Genomic DNA, 25,411 nt, shown 5'->3' with positions numbered 1-25,411 from the left:
TACATAATCTATGTAGATTAGAAAGCATTGTTAACCTTTAAGGTAAGGGAATTTAAATTTACTCACCCAACATCATGTGGCCAAATTCAATCAAATTAAAATGCTTTAAAGTGTGGAAAATCATAAAATAAATTGTGGTTTATTTTTGCAGTTTTTAACCTACAATTTTATATCAAATTGTAGACTATTAAGGATGTATAATGTTTCCCCTATAGCAGAGTTTTGAAATCATCAGCTTGACAGCATAGTTTAGGTACATTTTTCATTTTCAACCCACTTTTTTCCATCTTTGAAATATCGGAGAACTGTATCATAGCTTAAGAATGACAACCTTCGGTAATAAAGGAACCAGATTGATGTCTTTATGAATGCTGCAGTGAAGATAAACTGATGCAAATGCACAGACAGTCAAACTTCGAATCGCTGGTTCAAATAATGCGAGCTCTTGTTTCTGTTCTCAGAATTCTTTGCCATTGCACTGATAAACAGTACTTAGCACTTTATTTGTACAGGTGTAGCATCAGAATTGTTTCACAATGCATGCTAGACAAAAACAAAACTTTTCTCTGCTTCCTGGGATAAAATAATTATTTATGTAGCACAGATTCATTTATATTTATTTGTGCTGCACATAAAAATAAATAAATAAATGCAGCACTGATATTGACCTGACCTGGTGGTGACGATTGTGGTTGGTATGTGAATGGTGCCGAGTTTGAATCTCAGATATGGCACAGACTACTAATATGACTAAGGATTTTTGTAGTTTTCCTCTGTTACTGTGTGTGAGTGATTCCGAAATAGCTTGAAGTGAACAATAACTACTTCCCCTTTTAATCTTTTCAAGTTCACACAGAAAATACAGTAACCACATTAACAGCTTGGACTCAATGCAAAGATCTCAGAGCCACACTTACAACAATAACATTAGTTATTTTGCATTTACATGGTAGGCACTAGCATGCAAAGAAGAAATTATGTAGCAAGATTCTGGGAATTTGAATGCTAGAACCTCCCTGTAGCCTCAGTTATTGCCAGATGTCAGTTCCAAGAAATTATATATCGCAGGAGGGAAACAGTGCTTCCCGCTATATTGAATTTGTGGTGCTGTTCAAACAGAAACTAGTATGCAAATGAATGAACTGTTTCCTCAGACCAGAAGAAAAGTCCCAAGAGAGTGGAGTTTGGGCTTTCTGAAACCCACTCAACTGTGTTATGCCTATTGGCCCTACCGCTCTCATGGAAAACTGCCTTATCTGTAAAGATCTGCCTTTTCAGAGATCATCCTTAATTTTTTCATGCAAAAGTACACTGTTTACAATCTCTATTGAATCGTATATTGTAAATGGTGTAGAAACAACTTTAGTTTATGAGATTTGCGGTCGTCATGGCCCTGAAGATGGGGACAGTATGTATCTCTCTGAATTCTACTTTCATGTCAACTTGTTTCACCCAGAAGACAAGCATCAACAGCAATATAAATTATTTATGTATAATTCATTAAAATGTGTTCAGGGTGCATCTACCTCATGCATTAATCATTGCAAAGATTTACCTGAATTGCTGTCACTTGCCTTGTGAACAACATTCACAGTGTCTGCACATGTGGATGGTTCTGAGCCAGCTGATTCCTATCCTGTTTCTCTAGATACATTTTAATATTATCCTCCCACCTTTGTTTTGGTCTTCCTAGTGGTCTCTTTCCTTCTGTTTTGCGAACCAAGACCCTGTATGAATTCCTCTTCTTTCCCATGCAGGCTACATGTCCTGCCCATCTCATCCTGTTTAACTTGGAGTACAACTTATGATGCTCATCATAATGCAACTTCCTCCAGTCTTCAGTCCAAATATTCTCCACAGCCAAATATGTACTTTACTACTAACATAGAATTCCTGCGTTCAATGTGATCACAATAACAGAAGGGTAGGATGTTAAAATGATAATACTAGTATGTGGTTCAGATATATTGTAAACCCAGTAAAAGTTTCTCATATGCGACTGACAGTTTCAGCTCTTGAAAGAGGTATTATTTTCAGTCATGTTATATTTTAGGTGGTCAGCTGCAAAAGGTATCGGTAGAGTAACAGGACGACTTCCCAAAGAACTGGCAGACGATGTAGTCGGTTCAGTTCTGGAACTGTTCAATATACGGGAGTCTGATGGGGCATGGCACGGAGGATGCTTGGCTCTGGCAGAGTTGGGTCGCAGGGGACTGCTTCTACCACAGCGACTTGTTGAAGTGGTACCGGTGATACTTAAAGCTCTGGTGTACGATGAACCAAGAGGCTATGCGTCAGTGGGAACCCACATCCGTGATGCTGCGTGCTATGTCTGCTGGGCATTTGCAAGAGCATATGACACTACTGTACTGCAACCATTTGTGAAGGATATTGCAGCAGCCTTGTTGGTGACGGCGGTGTTTGACAGAGAGGTAAGTGTTCATTGCAAATTCATTTTTATGAGCTTGAAATTTAATGACAAAAGAATTAGGATGGTACGTGTGATGATATGATTATTTTATGTGAGATTTCAGATTTTTTACAGTGATCTGAGTTTAGAGAGTGGACTTGTGGGTTCTTACGCTGTTTTGTCTCCCAGCTGTAGCAATGTTTTGATGGAATGTACTTCTTGTTCAAGACTGGTCCTGATCTTCCATCCAACCATATATAACCACCAGCTTCTCATTTAAACCGTCTAAAACATTGGTTACAACCACGTGGCTACACAGTGAAATAACCCAGGAGACCAGTATCAGATCACAAAATTTAATAGAGTAAACCATGATTCATAAGAAAATAATTTAGATTAATAGAATGAGTAGGTGGCTCTAGGTGTGTAATAATAATCCGTGCCATAACAGCCCTCTGAGAGCCAAAGCCAGATAAATAGGATTAGCTGTATCAGCCTAACATGTGAAACTAGCCAAACTTTAAAGATTAAAAAGAGGTTGATGTCAAATATTCATAGTCCGTAAGATGGAAATCAACAGTGTAAAAAATCAAAGATAAGTACCATATATAAATTAATTTTAAGGAGGGATGTCAACCTAGGATGCTTTGATAAAGGCTAACAACAGTGAAATGCATGTGGATTTCTGGGTGTGTTTTTTTATTATTATTATTCTTCCTTGGTGAGGATGATAAAGTACTTTGTTTAATTAATAGTTTTCTTTCTAGTATTGGGTTAGAAGAGATGTTGATATATATATATATATATATACACACACACACACACACACACACACACACACAGGGTGATTCAAAAGGTTGCTGAAAAAATGAAGGAGCGTATAGAGGGACTCGGAGAGAACAACTTTCGAATAGGAATCATGTCCTCCAATGTTATCCTGAGTCAGTCGAGGCCAGTGAAGGTAGGGAAGTATGATAACGTACCGCTGAAATAATTTGGTTTGTAAGATTGCTAATGTAATCCTTGTACATTAATAAAAAACAAAATCAAGCTAGTAGGAGAATAGCAAAGTACGATTATCTCAGCGGTATGTTATCAGACTTCCCTACCTTCAATGGCCTCGACTGGTAAATGAATTAAATAGTAAAGCAGAAAGGCAAAAATTTATGTGTGTGTTTATTTAGTGATAAAAACTATTCAGAGTAGCTAGGGGTATTTAGAATGCCAAAGTGCATTCAGTATTGATTCCATGAGTTTGATTTTGTTTAATAGTTCAGAAAGATATTAATACTGAATAAGTATTATAATCTGCCGCTGAACTATTACTCGATATTCATCCTAATAGGTGTTAACGTTGTACTTCAGCATCATGTGGATCACATAGATGTCACAACAATAGTGTAAACAGTCTTGGTTCTGTTTTCCATATTTAGATCAATTGTCGGAGAGCAGCTTCGGCTGCATTCCAAGAGAATGTTGGGAGACAGGGAACATTTCCTCATGGTATTGACATCCTCACCACTGCAGACTACTTTACTGTTAGCGTCAGGAGCAATGCCTTTCTAAACATCAGGTACACTCTATTGGCTGTTTTATTAATTAATATTGCAGCTTGTTGAGTTGTATGATGGTTTTTATATCATTTTTACTTTATTATTTGTAATTATGTTTTAATCTATGATTTGAAGCTTTCACAGTGGCGTAACTCAATAAAATCTTCTCAGGCGATCAGCCGCTTCAAACGGTCAAACAATAAAACCCGACGTTTCAGGGACCGTCTCTGTCCCCATCTGAAGTCAGAACCCTGATGATGGGGAAAGAGACGGTCCCTGAAACGTCGGGTTTTATTGTTTGGCCGTTTGAAGCGGCTGATCGCCTGAGAAGATTTTATTATGTTTTAATCTCTTAAAGTTTTTTTATTTTTAAGAATTGCTTTATTGCCCACTGATGATCATTCAGAAGTTTTTGTCTCTTTATACTTGGAAAGAAAAAGTGGACTTGTTATTCACACTATAATTATATAATCTGTTTCAACAATAGTTTTTGATGTAAGTAAATGGTTCAACCAAAATGACAGTAGTTATGTAATGCTATCTTAAGAGGCATTTAATGGTGCAAGACTTTTGTTTTCAGTGTGTATATTGCTCAGTTTGAAGAGTACACACTGCCCCTTATCAATCACTTGATAGAAAGGAAGATTGGACACTGGGACATAGCCATCAGGGAACTTACTGCAAAGGTGAATTTGCCTCGGTTTACGTATGTGTGGGCATTTTTATATGACACAAGAACTAGAAACTTGCATTTTCAACATTTTCTGTGAATTGAAGTATCTTTTACAAATGTTTGTTGGACAGGCACTTCACAATCTGACACCAAAAGCTCCGACATTCACAACTGAAACTGTTCTCCGTGCCTTGTTAGATAAGACATCTTCCATTGATCTCAATGCTCGTCATGGTGCCGTGTTGGGCATTGCTGAAATTCTTCATGCACTGGCTGTTATGGCTAAACAGTCTGATCGAACTATACAGGACGTAGTTGGTAAGTTGTTACTTTTAGGCACATTTAACAGTGGTTTATGACCACATTGTGGTTTCTGTTCCTGGACTTTTAGAAATCTTTGTATCATGTACAGTGAAATCCCAACTGTACAAATCCTGTAGTTAGTTGTTTTTTTTTTTGTCATACCGAAAGACTGATTTAAACAACATTATTCTTTTTCCATTTTTTATGAATATTGATTTACTAAATAACCTGCATGTAGCATAAGAAATATTTTACCTTCTAGAATTTTTTCGTTCATTTAGTGAACTTATGGTGAAAAAAATCAGTGTTATGTTTTCTGTCCGTTGAAAATCATTACTGCATGATCTTAATCTTTGGTGAATGACATACAGGTAACCCTTGATTTATGCCGGGGATGCGTTCGTGGATGAACTGGCGTAAATGGAGTCGGCGTAAATAGAAACTCTTTTATAATGTTAATCAATGGGAAGTCAATGACATGCGTTCCGAGCACCCAAACTTTGACGAGTAATATAATGACGTTACATTTAAAGTTCTGAAATAATGTAAATAAAATAAAGGGTATTTAAAAAATATATTTTGTACACTTATAATCAGCAATTCGTTGGTCCCCGCAATTGACTGCAGTTCTTTCATGTCATTGATGTGTACAGTCATCTCTGCTGTTATGCGATAGTTGCATTCTTGTAAGACGCAGACCTATAGAATATCGCGTAGTAAAAATAACCCCGGTACCTCCGCAGAGATTAAATTTTTCGAAAGTTTAAAGCGCCAGGAATAAAACTGCATAAGAGCAAACTCCCATATGTGAAACTTTGCATTTCACAAACAGCTTTTACCGATTCATCGATCTCATTGGAGCAAATTCGCGTTAACGAAACATACGTAATTGCAGAGGTGACTGTATTTATAATTTTTATTTAAAATCAGCGATGTAAGAATTATGATTTATTATAAGAATCAGTACGAGAAACATTGTAAAATGTTATAAACAATGGTAAAATATATTTTTTTCACTTTTTGACTTGCTGGTTTCAAATTTGGCGTTATTCTGAATCGGCGCAAATTGAGGGTTACCTGTATATTGTATCTTGCATGAACCAGGATTTTCTTTGCTTACAGTTTTCGGAAGATTTGTGACTACGTTGATTTGTCAGATTTACAGCTTATATTACAAGTTCTTGTCATAACTAAGGTTTAATAGTCATATATATTTCTTATGTTTGAATATTACATTGTTATGCAGTTCATGGAACTTGTGTGATGTATTTCTTTGTAGGACCAAGAATTGTAGATGAGGTTAGGAATCTGGTCCCTACATTTGGACAACGTCAACAGTTTCGCGGTCTGGGAGGTGAACTTATGAAACAGGCTTGCTCATTTCTCATTGAAAAATGTTCTATGGCAGTTATGCCTTTCCATAACCATCAAGTTATTGGTAAGTTATGGTTGAATTTCAGTTTTTTATTATGATGATGATGTTTGCTTTGTATTAAAACATATCAGCGTGTCTTAACGAGTGGAAGAATTTGTGTCAGCACAGTCTACTGCTAGTCCCGTGCAGTAGCCGCGCCAACTGAGGCATCATGCTTCAGACTGGCGATACGGAATGCGCGCTGGTTCGAGTCTCGGGAGAAGAAATTTTCTCATGAGCTTTCAACCAGTGTATGGGACCGGTGCCAAACTAGCATCATGAGGAAATTGAGGAGCTACAATGAGTAGCGTAATCCGGTCAGGAAAGCTAGCAATGGCTGCAGGTTTGTCGTGCTGACCACACGTCACCCTATATCTGGTTGGATGATCGTTCACCTCTGCTTAGGCATGTGAACATGAGGCCAGCAGCCAGTTAGTCGGCTTTGGCTCTCTGGAGCTGTTACGCCACGGATTTAATTTTCACAGTCTACTGCTAATAAAAAAGAAATACAATTTATTTAAGTAATTGTTTTTAAATATTGTGTAACAAAAGTTTTCCTTAGCTGAAACGTATAAATTTGTTTTATTTTCAGGAATATTTTAGTCAGTGCCTCTTCTAGAAAATCGAACATTTTCATATTCGCCTAATTCATATGAGGTTTGAGGCTCTCACATCGTTGAAGATGTTACTGTTGGTCTTCTAGGTTGTGGACTTGTAGGTGGATTCTAAAGAAACATTTTGTCTGCCTGCAAGTTCACATGGCATTACAGTCCAGAAGACCAAATTGATATTGCCTAATTTATGTATAACCTGCCGTCACAGTGGCCACGTGGTCTGAGACGTGGTCCTTGTGCCACTTGGTCACTGGGACCGTGGGTTTGAATCCCACTCAAGGCACGGATGTTTCTCCGTGTCTTTCTGTATTGTGCTATCCTGTGTGCAGGTAGAGGCCTTGCGACTGGCCGATCACTCGTCCAAGGAGTCCTACCAACTGTATAGATCAAAGCCAATGAAAATTTGGGACTTGCAGATGCTCAGGCACTGAAGAACGGGTCATATAAAGAAAAATGTTTAACTTTGTTCCATCAAATTGTGTTATTCCTGATATGACAGTGACATGTAATGTTTGAAACAGAAGATTGGCAGACATTACTGGATGAGTGTTTGTCTCATGAGGTTGGCAACATTCGTTCTCAAGCTGCATTAGCGTTGTCTGCTCTGTTCACCGAGTACTATCAGCTGCGATCAGAGCCTGGGGAACATTATCAGAGAGCAAAGTGTAACAAAGTGATTGCCACATATACAAGACAGTTGGCAGCGAATAATCAAATTACTCGAATGGGCTACTCGTTAGCTATTGGTAAGTGTACATTTACCTCTGAGAGACTTAAAACATTACCTCAAAGGCGATCATTGCCTGCTAAGATGGTTTATTGTACTTGCCTTATAATGTACCTCATGAGAAACAAATTCAAATCTTAGACAGTGCTTGTGCAAAAAATAGTTTTCTGCGACTCTTAATTGGGAGGAAATTAGAATTAGTTAATTGTTTAAAGCTCATTGGTAACTGTGTGTGCCAAATTATTTAAATTGGCAACTCTGCATTTTGCCCACAGTTTATTTGTGGGTTAAATGTGATTCTCAGAATAAACAGTGATTAATTAATTTATATTTGCACTAAAGAAGTGTTGTGTTTTCTTTTATGTAAGAACTCAATTTTTAAACATTATTTTGATGAGCTTCAGCTTCAAAGGGTCAAATGCTCTTATATTTTATAGAAGCATGTTATAAGTCTTTGGTTGCTTAATGACACTGCGTCAACTTCATTTGTTATTTAGTATCAACATTTGCAAGTGATTATAGGAGATAGGTGAAGGTGGTTATAAGTTTGGGTGACATGTTGGAGCAACTGGTAGTGGACCATTTAATGTTTCTAGAATGGCAGTTTCATGTAAGAAAGCTGTAGTGTTACCAGTGGTGTGTAGTTCCGTCAAGAAGATATCAGCAGAAGTTGACGTTATGGTTGCACCCTTTCAACACAGAGAGACTACAGATTGGACTATTTAGTTGTTTGCACTATGTAGCACAATATCTGACTAAATTTTATGGATTGTTCTGGATGAACACAGAATCTAATGTAATTTTACTGTTGGTTCGAAATTGGGGTAAGGAAGAGAATACCAACTTCAGGGCAGAACAGGACGCTGAGGAGAATATTTGGACCTAAGGGGAATGAAGTAAAAGGACAATGGAGAAAATTTCATAATGAGACGCTCCTGATACTGTTAGGATGATCAAATTAAGGAGGTCAAAATGGGCAGTGCATAAATCCTGCATGGGGGAAATCAGAAAGGCGCATAAAATTTTGATTTTTAAGCCTGAAAACAGGAGACCACTCATAAGACCTAGGTGTAGATTGGAGGACAATATTAAAATGAATCTTGGCATTAGAAGGTGTGGAATGTAGTCATCTGACTTATGGCAGTAACTGGTGGTGGATTGTTATGAAAATGACAATGAACCTTCAAGGGTTTCATAAAATGTGACACATTTCTTGACTAGCTGAGTGTACTGCCTGGTTCTGAAGGAGGAGTGTCCTCCATGTCATAAGTGGATACTGTGGTTGTTGAATTTATGGCTGTAGAAATATTTGCCCATTTGCGACAAAAGAATTATTGAAGACCAGCTGACAAATGTATTTTTAGCTTAGGTCTTAATTGTGTTCCAAATTTAATACATTATTTTATTGTCAGGTATGTAATAGAAATTAAGGAATCTGTTACCCTGGTTGAATTCTTGTTGAAATAGCTAATTAATTTTATTGTTACTTAACAGGTTCATTTCCTAAGTTTATGTTTGATGAACAGCTTGACATAGTAATTGTTGCCTTAATACAATGCTCAAAGATCACCGAGACAACTGGCAAGTGGGCAGAAAGCCGCAGAGATGCTCTGAAGGCTGTCACTTCAATTTGCCTTACTGTGTCTAGTTCCGAGGATTTGGAGCCAGGTAATTTTGATTTTATGATTTGAGATTTTCATGGCAGTGAGTCTGAAGATGGCTGTCTTCTGGGTTGTTGCGCTGCGTAGTCTGGTAGAAGTTTGCTGACGTTTCAGAGGTCCTTGCTGCCTCACTCATTGCCCTGATGACGGAGGCAATAACTACCTCTAAAATGTTGGTAAACTTCTTCCGGGCTACATGGCGCAACAATCCAGAAGACAGCAGTCTTAATTTTTAATTCTTGCAGGGTTTGTTTGTTTGTCTGTCTGTCTGTTTTTGTGTGTGTGTGTGTATTCATGCTTGAGGACATTCACTCCGAAGTACTCTTCTGCTTGCTTACCACTCAGCCTTGCCATTTTTAGAAATATACCAACATTTTGCAATGTTACATGGTAAAGAAATGAATGGCAGTAATCTACATATGTTCAAGCAATCACAAAAAGAAGTGCTTGCACTATATAATAACAAAATATGAAATTTTGTGCTCAAAGTGTGTTCTGAAAGAGAGATTCTGTGTTATTTTATGGTATGTTATTGAGCTAAGATGAGGTTACCTGGACAGAGCACCAGTACATAACCAAAGTCGTGTATAGGAATGAATGTGGCAAGTTACACTCTGAAAATAATGTGAGAATAACCACAGTGTGATATTCCGAATGCCGTAGCTGGAAGTTGTAATTTTATGGTTGAAATTAGAAATATATAATTTTTTTTTTTACAGTGTTGACATCACATTTGGATCATTTATATGACTGTTTCTTGGACGGTCTAACTGAGTATACAATGGACAGTCGTGGTGATATTGGGGCCTGGGTTAGAGAGGCGTCAGTGACAGGCCTTCAGGTTTGTACCAAGAGAATTAGGTAGTACTTGCTGATCTAATGATATGTGATTTTAGAATTATACAGTGTTTCCACAGAGTCCCTTTGGGGCTTCGAAAAATTGTGGCACGCAAACAAATTGAGCTAGGTACATGCAGTTTGCTGCAGATTACAGTGAAACTCTGGTAGTTGTTTTTACCGCCAACAGATAGCATAAGCGGCCATCTTTACGTTTCTCACTCGGTTCTTTTTGAAATGGCGACTGTGCAGGAACGCGCACGTTGTGTGGGATGGCTTTTTGAGACACAGTCAGTCACCCAGACTCAACGAAAGTACCGCGCACAGTTCAATAAGCAACCTCTGAGTGACAATGCAATAAGAGACTGGAAACGACGCTTCCTAGAAACTGGTAGCATCCATGATCGCAAGAGAAGTGGCAGAAGCGATGAATGTGTGGAAAGAATCCGTGAATCGTTTGTACGATGCCCTACAAAATCCACACAGCGAGCTTTGTGTGAATTGTTACTCCCACGTTCAACGGTACACAAAGTGCTACATAAGAGGTTGAGGTTATGTGCATAAAAGGTTCAGTTGGTGCAACAGTTGAAACCTGGTGATGGCATAGCACATCAACATTTCGCAGAAGAAATGCTTGACCGCATTGACCTTGATGTGGACTTCTTGAAAAAATCATGTTCACAGCTTTAAGTGCACATATGGGGCCTGAAAACCCACATGTTGTTAGGGAGCACATACGCTATAGTTCGAAAGTGAACGTGTGGTGTGGTGTGGTGTATGACCAGGTTATTGGACCCTTCTTTTTCAAGAGTAGATGATCAACATGAACACCTACCTGGACACGCTGGAACTGTACGCAGTATCACAAATTGAGCACTTACAGCCGCACATCATTCTGCAGCAAGATGGTGCTCCACCTCATTGGGGTCTGCAGGTACGCGCATACCTAGACAGGACATTTTCAGGAAGATGGATCGGCAGAGACGGTCCAATACCTTGGCCTCCATGTTCACCAGACATAACACCACTGGATTTCTTCCTGTGGGGTTATGTCAAGAGCAATGCGTTCCGAACACCAGTTAATGGACTTGATGACCTGAAGACCCGTATGAGGAATGTGATCTCGGCTATTCCAGCGGATATGCTCCAAAGAACATGGCAAGAGCTCGAATATCGTCTGGACATTCTCCGTGCTACCAAGTGAGCCCACATCGAGGTCTACTGAGGTCAGTAAAAAACTTCCGGAGCTTCATTGTAATCTGCCGCAAACCGCATGTGGCTAGCTCAATTTGTTTGCGCGCCACAATTTTTCAAAACCCCAAAGGGACTTTGTGGACACACTGTATGTTCTTATAGTAACTTTCATTTGAATTTTGATTAAATTTTAGTGTGTAGAGTTGTTGAAAGTTGCAGGTTTCCCTGCCCATTGAGAGTGTACCACTACGTAAGAGGTCCGATCAAAACGTAACCAGACTGAATTTGTATCTCGTGCAATTCAGAAGTGCACAATGGTGCAGTTGCAGTGAACAAGTACTGACTTGTTACTGCATGTTTGGGCAGGTTTATCTTTAATTCCATTGCTTTTTGGTTGGCATTTAAGGTCTGAGAGTTTCTGGCATGTGTCAATTTAGTGGTGCTTGTGTGCATTATATCTTATGAGGTGTCTTGAAAGACGGTAACTGAAAGTGATACAAGTAGAATTTGTGGTTGCAACAGTGAGCCAAGTACAAGTTTTTGAATGTTTCTGTTGTTTCTAAGGTGGATGACTTTTGAAACTGATGAGTGTCTGGGACACTCTTCAACCAGTAGGAATGATGAATTGGTAGCTCAGGTGCCTGACTTAATGTGAAGTAATACACTGTGTTTCAAAAGTAGCTTTACAACTTTGCAGGAGAATATAAATGTATTTAAAGGACTTGCGCAATATTTTAAATGCACAAATTTAGCCAAACACATCAAGTTTCATACACATAAACTGTAGTACCAAAAACCGTGTTTCTGTAGACGCTGTAGAACAGATTAGAGAGAGCTTCGCTCCGAGTCCACGCAAGTCAATGAGACGTGCATCTCGGGAAAGTGGGATTCCACATGTGACTGTGTGGCGAGAGTTACGAAGACGTTTACACTTAAAAGCGTACAGATTATCCATGGTGCAAGCCATTTCAGATGGTGATAAACTGGCTCGTAAGGAATTTTGTACGTAAATGTTGCGGCAGGTTGAAGACGAAGGATTTATGGACTCAGTAATTTTCAGTGACTGGTAAGGTCAACACCCACAACTGCAGGATTTGGGCTAGTGAAAATCCACGTGCCTTCCTGGAACATGTTCGTGACAGTCCAAAAGTTAATGTGTTTTGCGCCCTCAGCAAAGATAAAGCGTACGGCCCCTTCTTTTTCATGGAGAAGACCATTACCGGCATTGTGTATCTGGACATGCTCCAACAGTTCCTCATTCCTCAACTTGACGAAGATGACCAGGAAGGACGCATTCACTTCCAGCAAGATGGTGCACCCCCTCATTACCTCAGAGAAGTGCGCGAGTACCTCAACAACCATTTCCCAGTTAAGTGGATTGGTCGGGCCGCACCAATAGCATGGCCACCTTGTTCCCCGGATCTGACGCCTTTAGATTTTTTCTTGTGGGGATTTGTTAAAGATCGGGTGTATGTGCCACCCTTACCTGCAAATGTGGCCGAACTCCGAATTCGAATTACCACTGCAGTTGCTGAAGTGACACCAGAAATGCTACACCGCGTGTGGCAAGATATTGACTACAGATGAGACGTCTGCCGCATAACAAATGGAAGTCACATTGAACCATAAAATTCTGATGGACATAAGACTTGAAGTGTTTGACTACATTTCTATGTTCTGAAATTATATGTTTCTCCTATCATTTCACCAATATCTCACCCTCAAGTTGTTAAGCTACTTTTGAAACACGCTGTAGAATACTGACTACTTGTGAAATGGCTACCAAAGTGGGAATTTCTTATGGCAATTTTAACTCAAGATTCTTATCTGAAGTATGTTTAAGTGAACTTTGTTTCAAGACTACTGGTTTTGTTTTTGTTATCGGTGGTATGAGACAATGAACCAGTGGAAGTGTGGCCACTAACAAGTTCATTGTCCATCCCCCAAATGCATGAATATGGAGCAGCAGTGAAATTATATTGACAGGAGAAAACTTAAGAACTCGGAGAAACCTGTCCCAGTTTTTACAGATTATTATTATTATTTCATTCTGCCACCATAATATTGCACCTGCCTACTCATGAGTTCGTCTGGCAATTTTTAACTGCACATATACTACTATTCCACAAGCGAGATAGTCTACCTGCTTAACAGATTGGCTACACATGAAATTGTTTTGTTCTCTGAATTTAAAATGCCTTGAAAGGCAAACAGTTTGATGGTATGAAAATGGTAGAATGTTATGCATTGGAGCAGCTGTTGCTGGTTTCAGAGACGTTTCCTGCAAAGACAGGGCTAGTACGTTGACGTGGATTAACCTACCAATCATGCGAGTAAAGTATTTTGTCAGTAGTCACCAGACATCTTGCAAGCTACGCTCTGTAGTTCCCGGGCTTCACTGCATTTGGCATCATTTATTAAAGATTCAGAACGGCCTACTTCTGTGGTAGCTATTTCAAAACACTAACTGTTGTGGGTGGACCATTCTAATTATTCCATGAACCTTATATTCATATTGTACTTTCCTTGGTATGTGTTAATCTTAAAGTTAGGTCTTGGTAGCACATGTAAGTAGAGGTGTGGAGGTAACGGAAGAGATTGTGTTTTTAGAAATGTGTGTTGATTTGTGCGCAGCATATTCCGCTCTTTGCAGCTCATTGCTTTCCACATGCTGACAGCTAGCAAGACATCTGCAGATTTCACAGATTTAGTGTTAATAATTTGTGATCATGCCTGAAACTTTTGTGGACCTAGATTTTCTCTATTTGTAATACTGAAAGTACTTTATATTGAAATGACTACTGAATGTATAGGCAAGGAAAAATCACTTTTATATTACATTTTTATGCGTGTAAAAAATGGCATGTTAGCGAGCTTTGAAAGAGTGTGATGCAAAAACTTAACTGATGTTGGTGTAACAGCAAAACAACGAAAGTGAGATTCTGCACTGTGTGAAAGTTTTCTCCAAAGTCTGTCCATAGTGTCCAGGTTTGTGCCATTTTTGGTAAATATTGAGAAAGATGCAGTGATAATTTGTGGGCTGTCTTCAGGTATTGACAGGCCTTGTTGTCAAATCAAACTCTTCATTGCTGACATCGGAACTGGTGACAAAAGTAATGGTGGGTGTGGCACAACAGGCTGTGGAGAGGATTGATCGAACACGAGCTCATGCGGGCAAAATTTTCAGGAACCTTCTGCACAGGTTAGTGATAAATGAATTACATATATATTAGCATTGATATTTCTTGCACAGGAGGTAACTGGTTCAAATCACGACAGGAATACAGGTCTTTTTTGATTGCTCTGAGTATCACCAAATAAATGTAGGGATTGCACCTTAAGATGAGCCATGACTGCCTCCTTTCACATCCTTATGAAGTCAGTATTCATGTTTATGTTCCCGATATCATGAAAACTCATCACAGCCCTCCCTTTTCTTTTTTACTGTCTCTGCCATAGTATCCTCCCCACCCCTACCATTTTTTTGTTTGCTTGAGCAGAATCATGATCCTAGTCTGGTAAATCTTAAGTGGTGTAGATTTGTTGGTATCTGAAGCTTTTTACATGAATCATTATCATTATTGATTCTATGATTCTGTGATTGACATCTTGTAGATGGATTATTTTTTTACATGTAGATATTCCTTAATTTTGAAAAACTTTAATTTATTGTACAAAATATTATTATCTGTCTAAATTATTTTTACATAGTTTTATAATTGAGTGCAGATTAATATTACAAGTGATACTAAGTGCTAGTGAGTTACTTCTATTTAAGTTTAGCGATGAGTTCTAACAAGTGTGATAAGGACATGTGGTTCCATTCCAGTGATCCTGCGATACCAAACATTCCACACCATGCAGAGCTGGTAAAAATCTTCCCACCAGCATCACGTGAGCACGAGATAAACTGGATTGCAGCATCTGACACATTCCCTCGTTTCATACAGTTGCTTGCATTCCGACCTTTCACGTACAATGTGCTGCTCGGTTTGGTAGTCAGCGTGGGTGGCCTCACTGAGAGTGTGGTGAGAGTTTGGCTCTAATATGCCCGAGTATTATTTCAGATTTAGGTTAACATACCGATTATATGCCTGACCTGTGTTTACGAGTAACCTAATTTTAATCTTTACCAGAGAAAAACAACACAACAGTTAAAACACTAAAAGGTTAAAGTAAAATATTCATTATCATTTACTGTCTTATTTTACATTTTTCTGTGGAAAGGGGAATGACAATCATCAGCTAGGGACGGGTTTTTTTGTTCATAGCAGAATTAGGGCAGCAGTTAAGAGAGTAGAATTTGTTAGTGACAGGTTGTCTTACGTAATTTTGGAAGGACGTTGGTGCGACATCATTGTCCTTAATGTTCATGCCCCAACTGAAGACAAAAGCGATGATATCAAGGATAGCTTTTATGAAGAATTGGAATCAGTATTTGATACATTTGGCAAGTACCACATGAAAATTCTGTTAGGAGATTTCAATGCAAAAATTGGGAGGGAGGATATCTTCAAACCCACAATAGGCAGCGAGAGTCTCCATGCACTTAGTAATGATGACGGTGTTAGAGCAGTAACCTTTGCTACGTCAAAAGATTTAATTGTAAAAAGTACAAAATTTCCACACCGTGATGTTCATAAATACACTTGTACTTCCCCAGATGGCAGAACACACAATCAAATAGATCATGTTTTAGTAGATAAGAGAAGGCAGACAAATGTAATTGATGTGAGATCATTCAGAGGAGCAGATTGCGACACTGATCATTATCTGGTGGTAGCAAAAGTGAGGGAGCTGCTTTCAGTAAGTAGACGAACTAAACAAAATTTTGACACAGAAAGATTTGATTTGAAAAAATTAAGTGAGGGAGAGGCAAAGGAACAATATCAAGTTGAAATTTCGAATAGGTTTCAAATTTTAGAGACAAATGAGGATAATGAAAGTGTGGACATTAACAGGGAGTGGGAAAATGTCAGAAACTGCATCAAAATTTCAGCAAAAGAGAAACTAGGATACTACAGGAGAAAGCAAAATAAACCGTGGTTTGATGAAGAATGTTCAAAATTAATAGATCGAAGGAAGCAAACAAAATTTCAATGGTTGCAGAACCCAAACAAAACAAATGCGGATAATCTATGTAACGTGAGACGTGAGGCTAGTAGAACCTTTAGGACTAAGAAAAGGGAATACCTGAAGGGCAAAATTGCTGAACTTGAGACAAATAATAAGGAAAAAAACATCAGAGACCTGTACAGAGGCATTAATAACTTTAAGAAAGGATATCAACCCCAGACCAATTTGGTAAAGGATGATAGTGGCAATTTGCTTGCAGATCCAATAAAAATTGTGAATAGGTGGAAAAATTTCTTTAGCGAGCTCTTAAATGTTCATGATACTGGTGATATTAGACAGATTAAAATGCATACAGCTGAACTGTTGGTGCCAGAACCAGGCTTAGATGAAGTGGAACTAGCCATTGGGAAGTTGAAAAGTTATAAATCTCCAGGAATTGATCAGATTCTGGCCGAATTAATTAAAGCAGGTGGCAAAGGGTTGCATATGAGGATCCATAAGCTTATTCAGTTAATTTGGGATAAGGAAGAGATGCCACAACAATGGAAGGAATCCATAATTATTCCTATTCATAAGAAGGGGGACAAGACTGAGTGTGGTAATTACCGAGGAATATCGCTGCTATCAACCTCATACAAAATTCTATCCAACATTCTTTTGGCAAGATTAACCCCATATGCGAATGAAATTATTGGGGATCATCAGTGTGGGTTCAGACGAAACAGATCAACGATTGATCAGATCTTTTGCATTCGTCAGATACTAGAGGAAAAAATGGGAGTTCGGTGGGACCGTACATCAGTTATTTATAGATTTCAAAAAAGCCTATGACTCTGTGAAGAGAGAAGTGCTATATAATATTCTTATTGAATTTGGTATACCAAAGAAGCTAGTGGGTCTAATAAAAATGTGCTTAAATGAAACCTGTAGCAAAATTCGAGTAGGTAAATATGTATCTGAGACATTCCTCATCAAGAACGGTCTAAAACAAGGAGATGCTTTGTCTCCCTTGCTCTTTAACTTTGCGCTAGAATACGCCATCAGGAAGGTCCAAGGTAGGCAGGAGGGTTTGCAATTGAATGGGACACATCAGCTATTGGCATATGCTGATGATGTTAATTTATTGGGGGACGATATAAGTACAATAAAGAGGAACGCAGAAGTTTTACTAGAGGCTGGTAGACAAGTGGGGCTGGAAGTAAATTCAGAAAAAACTAAGTACATGTTAGTATCTCGTAATCAGAAGACAGGCGGGCAAAATTATCTTAGGGTGGCTAATAAATCCTTTGAAAGGGTTACAAAGTTCAAATATTTGGGAACAACAATAACAAATCAAAACGATACTTGTGAGGAAGTTAGGAGGAGACTAAATTCCGGAAATGCTTGCTACTTCTCAGTCCAAAATATTTTGTCTTCCCGTCTGATTTCTAAGAACCTGAAAATTAAAGTATACAAAACAATAATCTTGCCTGTTGTTTTGTGTGCGAAACATGGTCTCTCACTCAGAGGGAGGAACACAGATTGCAGGTGTTTGAGAATCGGGTGTTGAGGAGGATATTTGGGCCTAAGAGGGAAGACGATGGGGCGTGGAGAAAACTGCACAATGACGAGCTTAAAAATCTGTACTGCTCCCCCAGTATTGTGAGGGTGATTAAGTCGAGAAGAGTGAGATGGGCGGGACATGTAGCGCGCATGGATGGGACAAGAGGTGTGCACCGGGTACTGGTTGGGAAACCTGAAGGGAAAGACCGCTGGGGAGACCTAGACGTAGATGGGAGGATAATCTCAGGCGGGATCTATGGGAGATAGGAGTTGAAGGAAACTGGATTTTGTTGGCCCAGGACAGGGTCCGGTGGAGGGCTTTGGTTAACTCGGTGATGAACCTTCGGGTTCGGTAAGCCATCTAGTTAGTTAGTTAGTTTTACTGTCTTAAGATTTATCTGCTGAAGTAGCAAATTAATGTCAATCAGAACAAAATAAAATATTTTAAAATATTTGGTGTTGTCATTTTATAATAGTATTAATTATAACAGAGAAAAACCAATTTAACTTACATTTTGAACTTGAATAATTTAGATTCTGGAAGCTGGATAGACTAAAAAAAATTGACATAGATGCAATATTAAGGTTGGAAACTCTTTTTGTTGTATCATACAGAGTTTCACTCCCATATTTTAGTGTCCTAATACTGGCAAAATTACAGGTTTGTGTATTTTAGATGACTGAAAGGTCAGTTATTCTGAACTTGCAGTGGCAAGCCTCCTCAAAATTAAACTGCTTTTACTTTCTGAGTGAAATTTTGATCTGTTTGTACTGTTCCAAAATATTTTAATCTTGATACAATTTCATGGTGTGTATTGTCTACCTTTATTACATGTTTACATTATTTTGACAAAATATAAATGTATACATATTTTTTCTTCTCTTATAGAATATCTGGATTTTCTGTATAGAATTTTTGTTGCTGCCCAGTAAATTAATCTCACCAACGTAGATGAGAAAGTGGTGTATGGCATTCTGTTAAAATCTCCCCTGATTTTCTTGGATATTACTTCTAGCATAAAGAGCAATTTCACAATGGCAGTAAAACTTCTATTTTCAGATCATTCTAAACAGGAAACAGGCATGCTTATCTGTATGGACTTTAATATAAGTTACATTTAATCACGTTTTAATTACCCCACCTAGGTTCTCATAGCAGTGAGTACAAAGATGGAAAAGGCTGTCTTCTGGGTTGTAGTGCCATGTAGTTTGGTAGATGCTAACCAGTGTTCTAGAGGTAATTACTGTTCCATCATAAGGGCAATGACTCATAACCTCCGAAACATTGATTACCTGCTACCAGACTGCATGGTATTACGACCCAGAAGACAGCCATCTTCGTTAGCTCAACTAGTTTTGTGTGTACTAAATTAAGTGAAAATGTTGCATAGTACTTTTCTTCTGAGTCATAAGCTTATTGAAATATATGCAAATAGACGAGTTACTGTCCAATTGTACACTCAATTTTTGCCGATTATCTGGTGATTTGACTTTCTTATATGAATATTATCTGCTGTACATAATATACTGGTTTCATCTCTGTTGTAAGTTTTATGAGTAAAGTGTGGATTTTGGTCGGAATCTATACCTGAAAGCATAAACCACAATGAAACATATGACTTGCATTACAAGATCTTTGTTTCTGTGAACTGCTTTATGTAATAACGGAGTCTTTGACTTGTCTGCAGGTGAAACACTCCAGTTCATCACTGTTCTCGTACCTGAAAGCTCATCATTCTAACAGTCTGGAGCTGGAACGACTTTGTAAAACCATCATTGAAATTTTCCGACACCACCAGTACGTCGACAGGATCACTATTCCATTGTTTGAATTTCTGGATCGTCTGTTTAGCTCAGGCTGCGTTTGTTCTGTCTTGGAAAACCCTCGGTCGACATTTGCATCAGACGTACTGAATCACACGAAGCTTGAGATTGGCAAGACTCGTGAAGTGACCAAACTAAGGGGAAGTGTGAATGTATTATGTCATTTGGTTCAGGTTAGTCAGCCTGGTTCTCTTCTAATACTTTTTCTTTATTCTTCATTTCTGGAACGGTAAAGTTCACACATGTCTGTATGTTCATGTGATCACCATATTTGTATTTTAAAAGTATGTTTTTTCTAATATTTTTGTCTCTTTAACATTAGTACTTTTTCTAGTGTTAAGCTTTGATTGACTGACAAACTAACTTTACGTTCTTTTTCAGAAAGTTATGGTTGCTCAAAAAAATTCTGGCCTTTAACGTAATCCGTCTGTGTATTAATGTGCTTACAAGATCCCACATATGTACAATGTCTAGACAATGTAATTCATCCATATCCTCACATTATCTTTCTTTAAGACCCATTTTAATAATATCCTTCCATGTGGTAATTTACCTGTAAGTTTTCTGACTAAAGTTTTGTATACATTTCTCACCTCCTTCTCCGTGTGCTACATGTCCTGCCCATTACACTTCACTTGATTGCTTTAATATTTCTTGGCAAAGTGTGTGAATCTTTGATGCTCCACTTTGTGTAATTTGCTCCATCCTTGCTTTGTATTTGGGAGGTCCCGGGTTTAAATCTTAGCCCAATGACTGACTGAGGTTTGTTGTGCTTTTCCTTGTTCTCTCCAGACAAATGCCAGGATAACCTTGAATTAGGCCATGACCACTTCCTTCCAAATCCTTTCCAATTCTTTATTCACTGTCATCATTCTACGCTGTCTCGTCTGAGCTACTGAAATAACTGTTAAACAGATAAAAAGATTAAGGAAAGAACGCAGGTGAGGATAATTGAGAACAGGCGCTGAGGAGAATATTTGGACTTAAGGGGGATGAAGTAACAGGAGGCTGAAGACTGCATAATGAAGGGCTTGTACTTTTTACTTTTCATCAAATATTGTAAAGGTAATGAAATCAAGGAGCATGAGGTTGGCAGGGCATGTGACGTGGATGAGGTGCGAAATATGTGACGTGGATTTTGGTTGGAAGGCTATAAGGGAAGAGACCACCTGAAAGACTAGGTGTGGATGGAAGTAAAAAATATTAAAATGGACCTCAGGGGGGCTCTGGGCTACATTCATCTGCCTAAGAACAGGGACTAGTCACAGGCTCCTCAGAATATTGTAGAGAACTTTTATGTTATGGAATGCGGAGAATTTCTTGTCTAGCTGAACATACTCTCAGCTTTGTTACTCTTTCGCTGTGGAGTTGTAGTTATTTTTCCATAGAACTTCCTTTATTGCAAGTTTAAACTTTACAGCCCTGTGAATCTTGTGTTTACGAGGTCTGTTCAAAAAGTATTGGACCTTAATTTTTCTCACGGAAACAAATGAAGCACGGGAGGTGTCCTCTGGTGGGAGGTTGTAGGGGACCTTCATGCGCATTCGTGAATTTTTCCCACCCGCACAGAGCGTCAGTCAGCGAGTGAGTGAGTGAGTGTAGTGAATGCCCGTCGGATTTTCATATACTGCGAATCGGGTCCCTTTCAGCGGCATTTTCAGCTTGGGGAACAGCCAAAAATCACAAGGAGCCATGTCGGGAGTGTAGGGAGCCTGAAGAACCAGAGGAATGTTGTGTTTGGCCAAGAAATCCTGAATCAGATGTGAAGAATGGGCGGGTACGTTGTCATGATGGAGCTGCCAAGTTCCTGCTGCACAGCATCACGAAGGCGATGGATGGCCTCGTCCGCAAGTTCTTGGACTGTGAAAAGACGGTCCAGCATGACCAAAGTCCGCACTTGGTCAATGACCTTGTCATTTTGGCTTGTTGAGGACCTACCGGAATGTGGTTCACTCTCCATCGACGTGCGGCCATCTTTGAAGCAGTTGTACCGCTCCTTCATTTGTGTGATGCTCATGGCATCGTTGCTGAAAGCCTGCTGAATCTTCCGAATGGTTTCCACTTGCATATCGCCAAGCTTTTGGCAAAATTTGATGCAATACCGCTGCTCAAGTCGTTCCATCATTTTGCGGTAAATGAAAATCTGACGGGCGTTCACTACAGTCACTCACTCGCAGGCTGACTGACGCTCTGAGCGGGCGGGAAAAAATTCAAGAATGCGCATGAAGATCCCCTATAACCCCCCACCGGAGGACACCTCCCATGCTTCATTTGTTTCTGTGGGAAAAAATAAGGTCTGATACTTTTTGAACAGACCTCGTATGCAGCAGTCTTTTTGACATTTTGTAGAGGATCATTCTTACATTAAATAAAATTTTTGCTGTAAGATATCACAAGATAAACCGCCACGGTGGTCTAGCGGTTAGAATGCTGGCCTTGTAATCCTGGGGTTTCGGGTTCGATTCCCGGCGGTGCTCGAATTTATAACTTGTGTTGGGCAAGGCCGTGGTCTAGGCAACATGGAGTTTTTCTCCGTGGCATCCAACAATTACTCCATTCACACACAGAAGAAGGCAATGGCAAACCACTTCTGGATCATCTGCGAAGAACGTATATGAACAGGTCCCAGTCCGAGAAAAGGATTGAAGGATCCTGTTCATATGGACCTGTCGTCAGACAGAACACTAAAAATAAAAAATAAAATATCACAATATATAGCTTAAATTTTCAAGTTGTACTGGCTTTTAGGCGTGTCATGTTGCAGCCATGTCTTCTTTAGATATAAACAGATTACAGAAAATTGCACTAATAAACTTTTGGGTTTTGAATGTTAGGGTGAATGTAAGATTAGTAAATAGTATAACAAATAAAAGGAAAAGAAAGATTTTCAAATTTATTTACTCATCCAAAGCATTTTGTACTAATAAAATGTATGCAGTGAAGAAATTAGGAAGGACAATGACATGGAATTACTGTTTCATATGTTTTCATAATAAAATGAACTTATATTTCAGGTAAACGGGGAGGTTTCTAGACGCTCGCTGGTGCAGTTGTGTATATTTTTATGCAATCGATTCTTATGGGTCCGAAAGACGACAGCCAGCAGACTTTACGAGGCGCTACTGCTGTATGGGGAGGACAGTGTCATTCCTGGAGAGAACTTGGATGAGGTCATGGCCATTCTGAGTGATACCGACTGGGAGCAAGACGTAGACATTGTGAAACCCACGCGCAACAAACTTTGCAACCTCATGGGTGTTCCGGTACCCAAGACTGTGTCTGTAGCGGCAGCAAGAAAGGTCGTCCCAGTTTAGAAATTATTACCTTTCCAGCTCTTAATGTCAAAGCAGTGGTTTCTGTTATCTGAATTTTTGATTGAGGCTGGGTTTCAGTGCATGCATTATGATGCAAAATGTTTATCTGACTTGCTGTTTAAAAAATGAAATTTAATATATTTCTTGAGCAAACATCTTGGTATAATAGTCCACGTTGTGAAATATTTTCAGGTGTAGTAACCAGAATTATAATTGAAAATTTAACCCTTAATCATTCACATTTACGAGGTGTATTCGGAAAGTAAGTACCTTTTGGGAATTAACAAAAAACAAAATATAGTTTTTTAAAAAAAAACAAGCTTTTGTATACCATCCTCATATAATGCGGCTGCCTGCGATGTCGGCCACTGCTGCACTGCCTCTTTCACTTCATCGTCATCAAAAAAATGTTGGCCGGCCAGAAATTTCTTCAAGTGTAGGAAGAGGTGAAAGTCGCTTGGCACCAAATGACGTGATAAGGTTTTGAATCTGAGCAGTGTTGTCGTGAAGCAAAAGAATGCCAAAACTCAGCATCCTGCACCTTTTGTTCTGAATTGCACGTCTCAGCTTCTTCAAAGTTTCGCAGTAAACATTAGAGTTGATTGTTGTGCCTGTCGGCATGAATTCCACCAATAGAACACCTTTCCTGTCCCAGAATACGGTGCACATGATTTTTCTGGTTGAAATTGTCTGCTTAAACTTTTGGGATTTTGGAGACGCTGTTTGCTTCCACTTCATGGAATGCTGTTTTGATTGAGGTGTGATATGGGAGGCCCAAGTCTCATCTCCCGTCACAATATGACACAATATTTCATCTTCCTCCTCGTGATAACAAGTCAAAAATGTCAAAGCACTTGCAGAACGGCGTTTTTTGTGCTGTCTTCTGGGTTGTTGCGCCGCGTAGTCTGGTAGAAGTTTGCTGATGTTTCAGAGGTCCTTGCTGCTTCACTCATCGCCCTGATGACGGAGGCAGTGAGAACCTCTAAAATGTCGGTAAACTTTTTTCAGTCCACGCGGTGCAACAACCCAGAAGACAGCAATCTTAATTTTTAAAGTTTTTTTGTGTATTCATGCTTGAGGACATTCACTCCCAAGTACTCTTCTGCTTGCTTACTGCTCAGCCTTACCATTTTTAGAAATATACCAATATTTTGCTATGTTACATGGTAAAGAAATGAATGGCAGTAATCTACATATGTTCAAGGAATCACAAAAACAAGTGCTTGCACTACATAATAACAAAATATGAAATTTTGTGCTGAAAGTGTGTTCTGAAAGAGAGATTCTTTGTTATTTTATGGTATGTTATTGAGCTGAGAATTGTTATGTATATGTTTAGGCAGCTCATTCTTTGAGTATTCTGAAGGCTAAAATGATCTTCCTCTGCGCAGTTTGTAACCGTAAGATATCAGAAATAGTCTCGGTATTCCTTTTATATTAGGTAGTGGCAACAGAATTTTGTCTTTAATTATAATTTGTCAATGGTTAAAGTGTTCAGTGTAGAAGGGTAGCTAAAGAAGTTAACAGGTTCATAGCATTTAATTAATAACATCATCGCCAGTAAGTATTGTTTGTACATGAACGAATTTTGTCTATGAAGTATAAAAACTTTTTAACTCCAGGCTGTTGTTAACCATCATCTTACATTGTAACACAGTATGTCTGTTAGTAATTCCACGTTTGGTTTGATATAGACACAACCACATTTTCCCACACACTGCCATTGTCATGTAACTTCAAACTAAATTTTTTGTTTCTTTCCTCTTCCACTATCTTGATAGAAAAATTGAAAGTAGCAAAACTATGGTATATTCAAGAGACAATGTGATTTAACAAAGTTGATTGCTGATTTCAGTAATGCCAGTAATCTTAAAAAATTGTAGTACAAAGCTAGGCATAGGCTATTCTGGCATAGAAACTGATCCGTCAGTCCGTTGGGAAGAAAAGTGTCAGAACTTGATCTATTTCACCCTCTTCATCCATGTGTTCAGTAGTCTCTGGAAGTTTGCAAAACATATAGTGCATGCTAGCGATGTGACTGGCTCCCACAGGATTTCCATCGTTTGCATATTATTTCTGTCAACTGTTATACCAGTTTGTTCACGTGGGCTCCCAAGTGTCCTGTTGTTATCGACATGTGAGTTATCAGTTTTGGGAAATGTACTAACAAAGAAGAGAAAACATTATGAACAATAAATTCTTTATATGTTTTATACTCATTTGAAAACTGATGTCATGTCTTAAAATAACAAAGTTCTTGGACATTATC

At 38.8% G+C, this 25,411-nt stretch overlaps 1 protein-coding gene across 2 annotated transcripts in view; it reads left to right on the top strand.

Annotated features, from left to right (window-relative positions):
• The window catches only part of Tbcd (tubulin folding cofactor D), a 36,280-nt gene that overhangs the window by 7,962 nt on the left and 2,907 nt on the right, over window positions 1-25,411 (top strand). For both annotated transcript variants that reach the window (XM_087357321.1, XM_087357278.1), the window contains exons 6-17: window positions 2,054-2,432; window positions 3,844-3,983; window positions 4,544-4,649; window positions 4,768-4,954; window positions 6,219-6,377; window positions 7,489-7,713; window positions 9,189-9,362; window positions 10,075-10,196; window positions 14,437-14,588; window positions 15,216-15,414; window positions 19,693-20,001; window positions 22,843-23,127. In XM_087357321.1, the coding sequence (XP_087213447.1) occupies window positions 2,054-2,432; window positions 3,844-3,983; window positions 4,544-4,649; window positions 4,768-4,954; window positions 6,219-6,377; window positions 7,489-7,713; window positions 9,189-9,362; window positions 10,075-10,196; window positions 14,437-14,588; window positions 15,216-15,414; window positions 19,693-20,001; window positions 22,843-23,127 (2,437 nt within the window). The remainder of the gene's footprint in view (window positions 1-2,053; window positions 2,433-3,843; window positions 3,984-4,543; window positions 4,650-4,767; window positions 4,955-6,218; window positions 6,378-7,488; window positions 7,714-9,188; window positions 9,363-10,074; window positions 10,197-14,436; window positions 14,589-15,215; window positions 15,415-19,692; window positions 20,002-22,842; window positions 23,128-25,411) is intronic.

The sequence above is a fragment of the Zootermopsis nevadensis genome, unplaced genomic scaffold (genome assembly GCF_977971745.1).
Source record: "Zootermopsis nevadensis isolate Lab colony 2312 unplaced genomic scaffold, Znev_1.0 Znev_ptg000001l, whole genome shotgun sequence".
NCBI lineage: Eukaryota > Metazoa > Arthropoda > Insecta > Blattodea > Termopsidae > Zootermopsis > Zootermopsis nevadensis.
The sequence above is the reverse complement of the archived record's forward strand: the minus strand, read 5'-3'. Positions and strand labels throughout refer to the sequence as shown.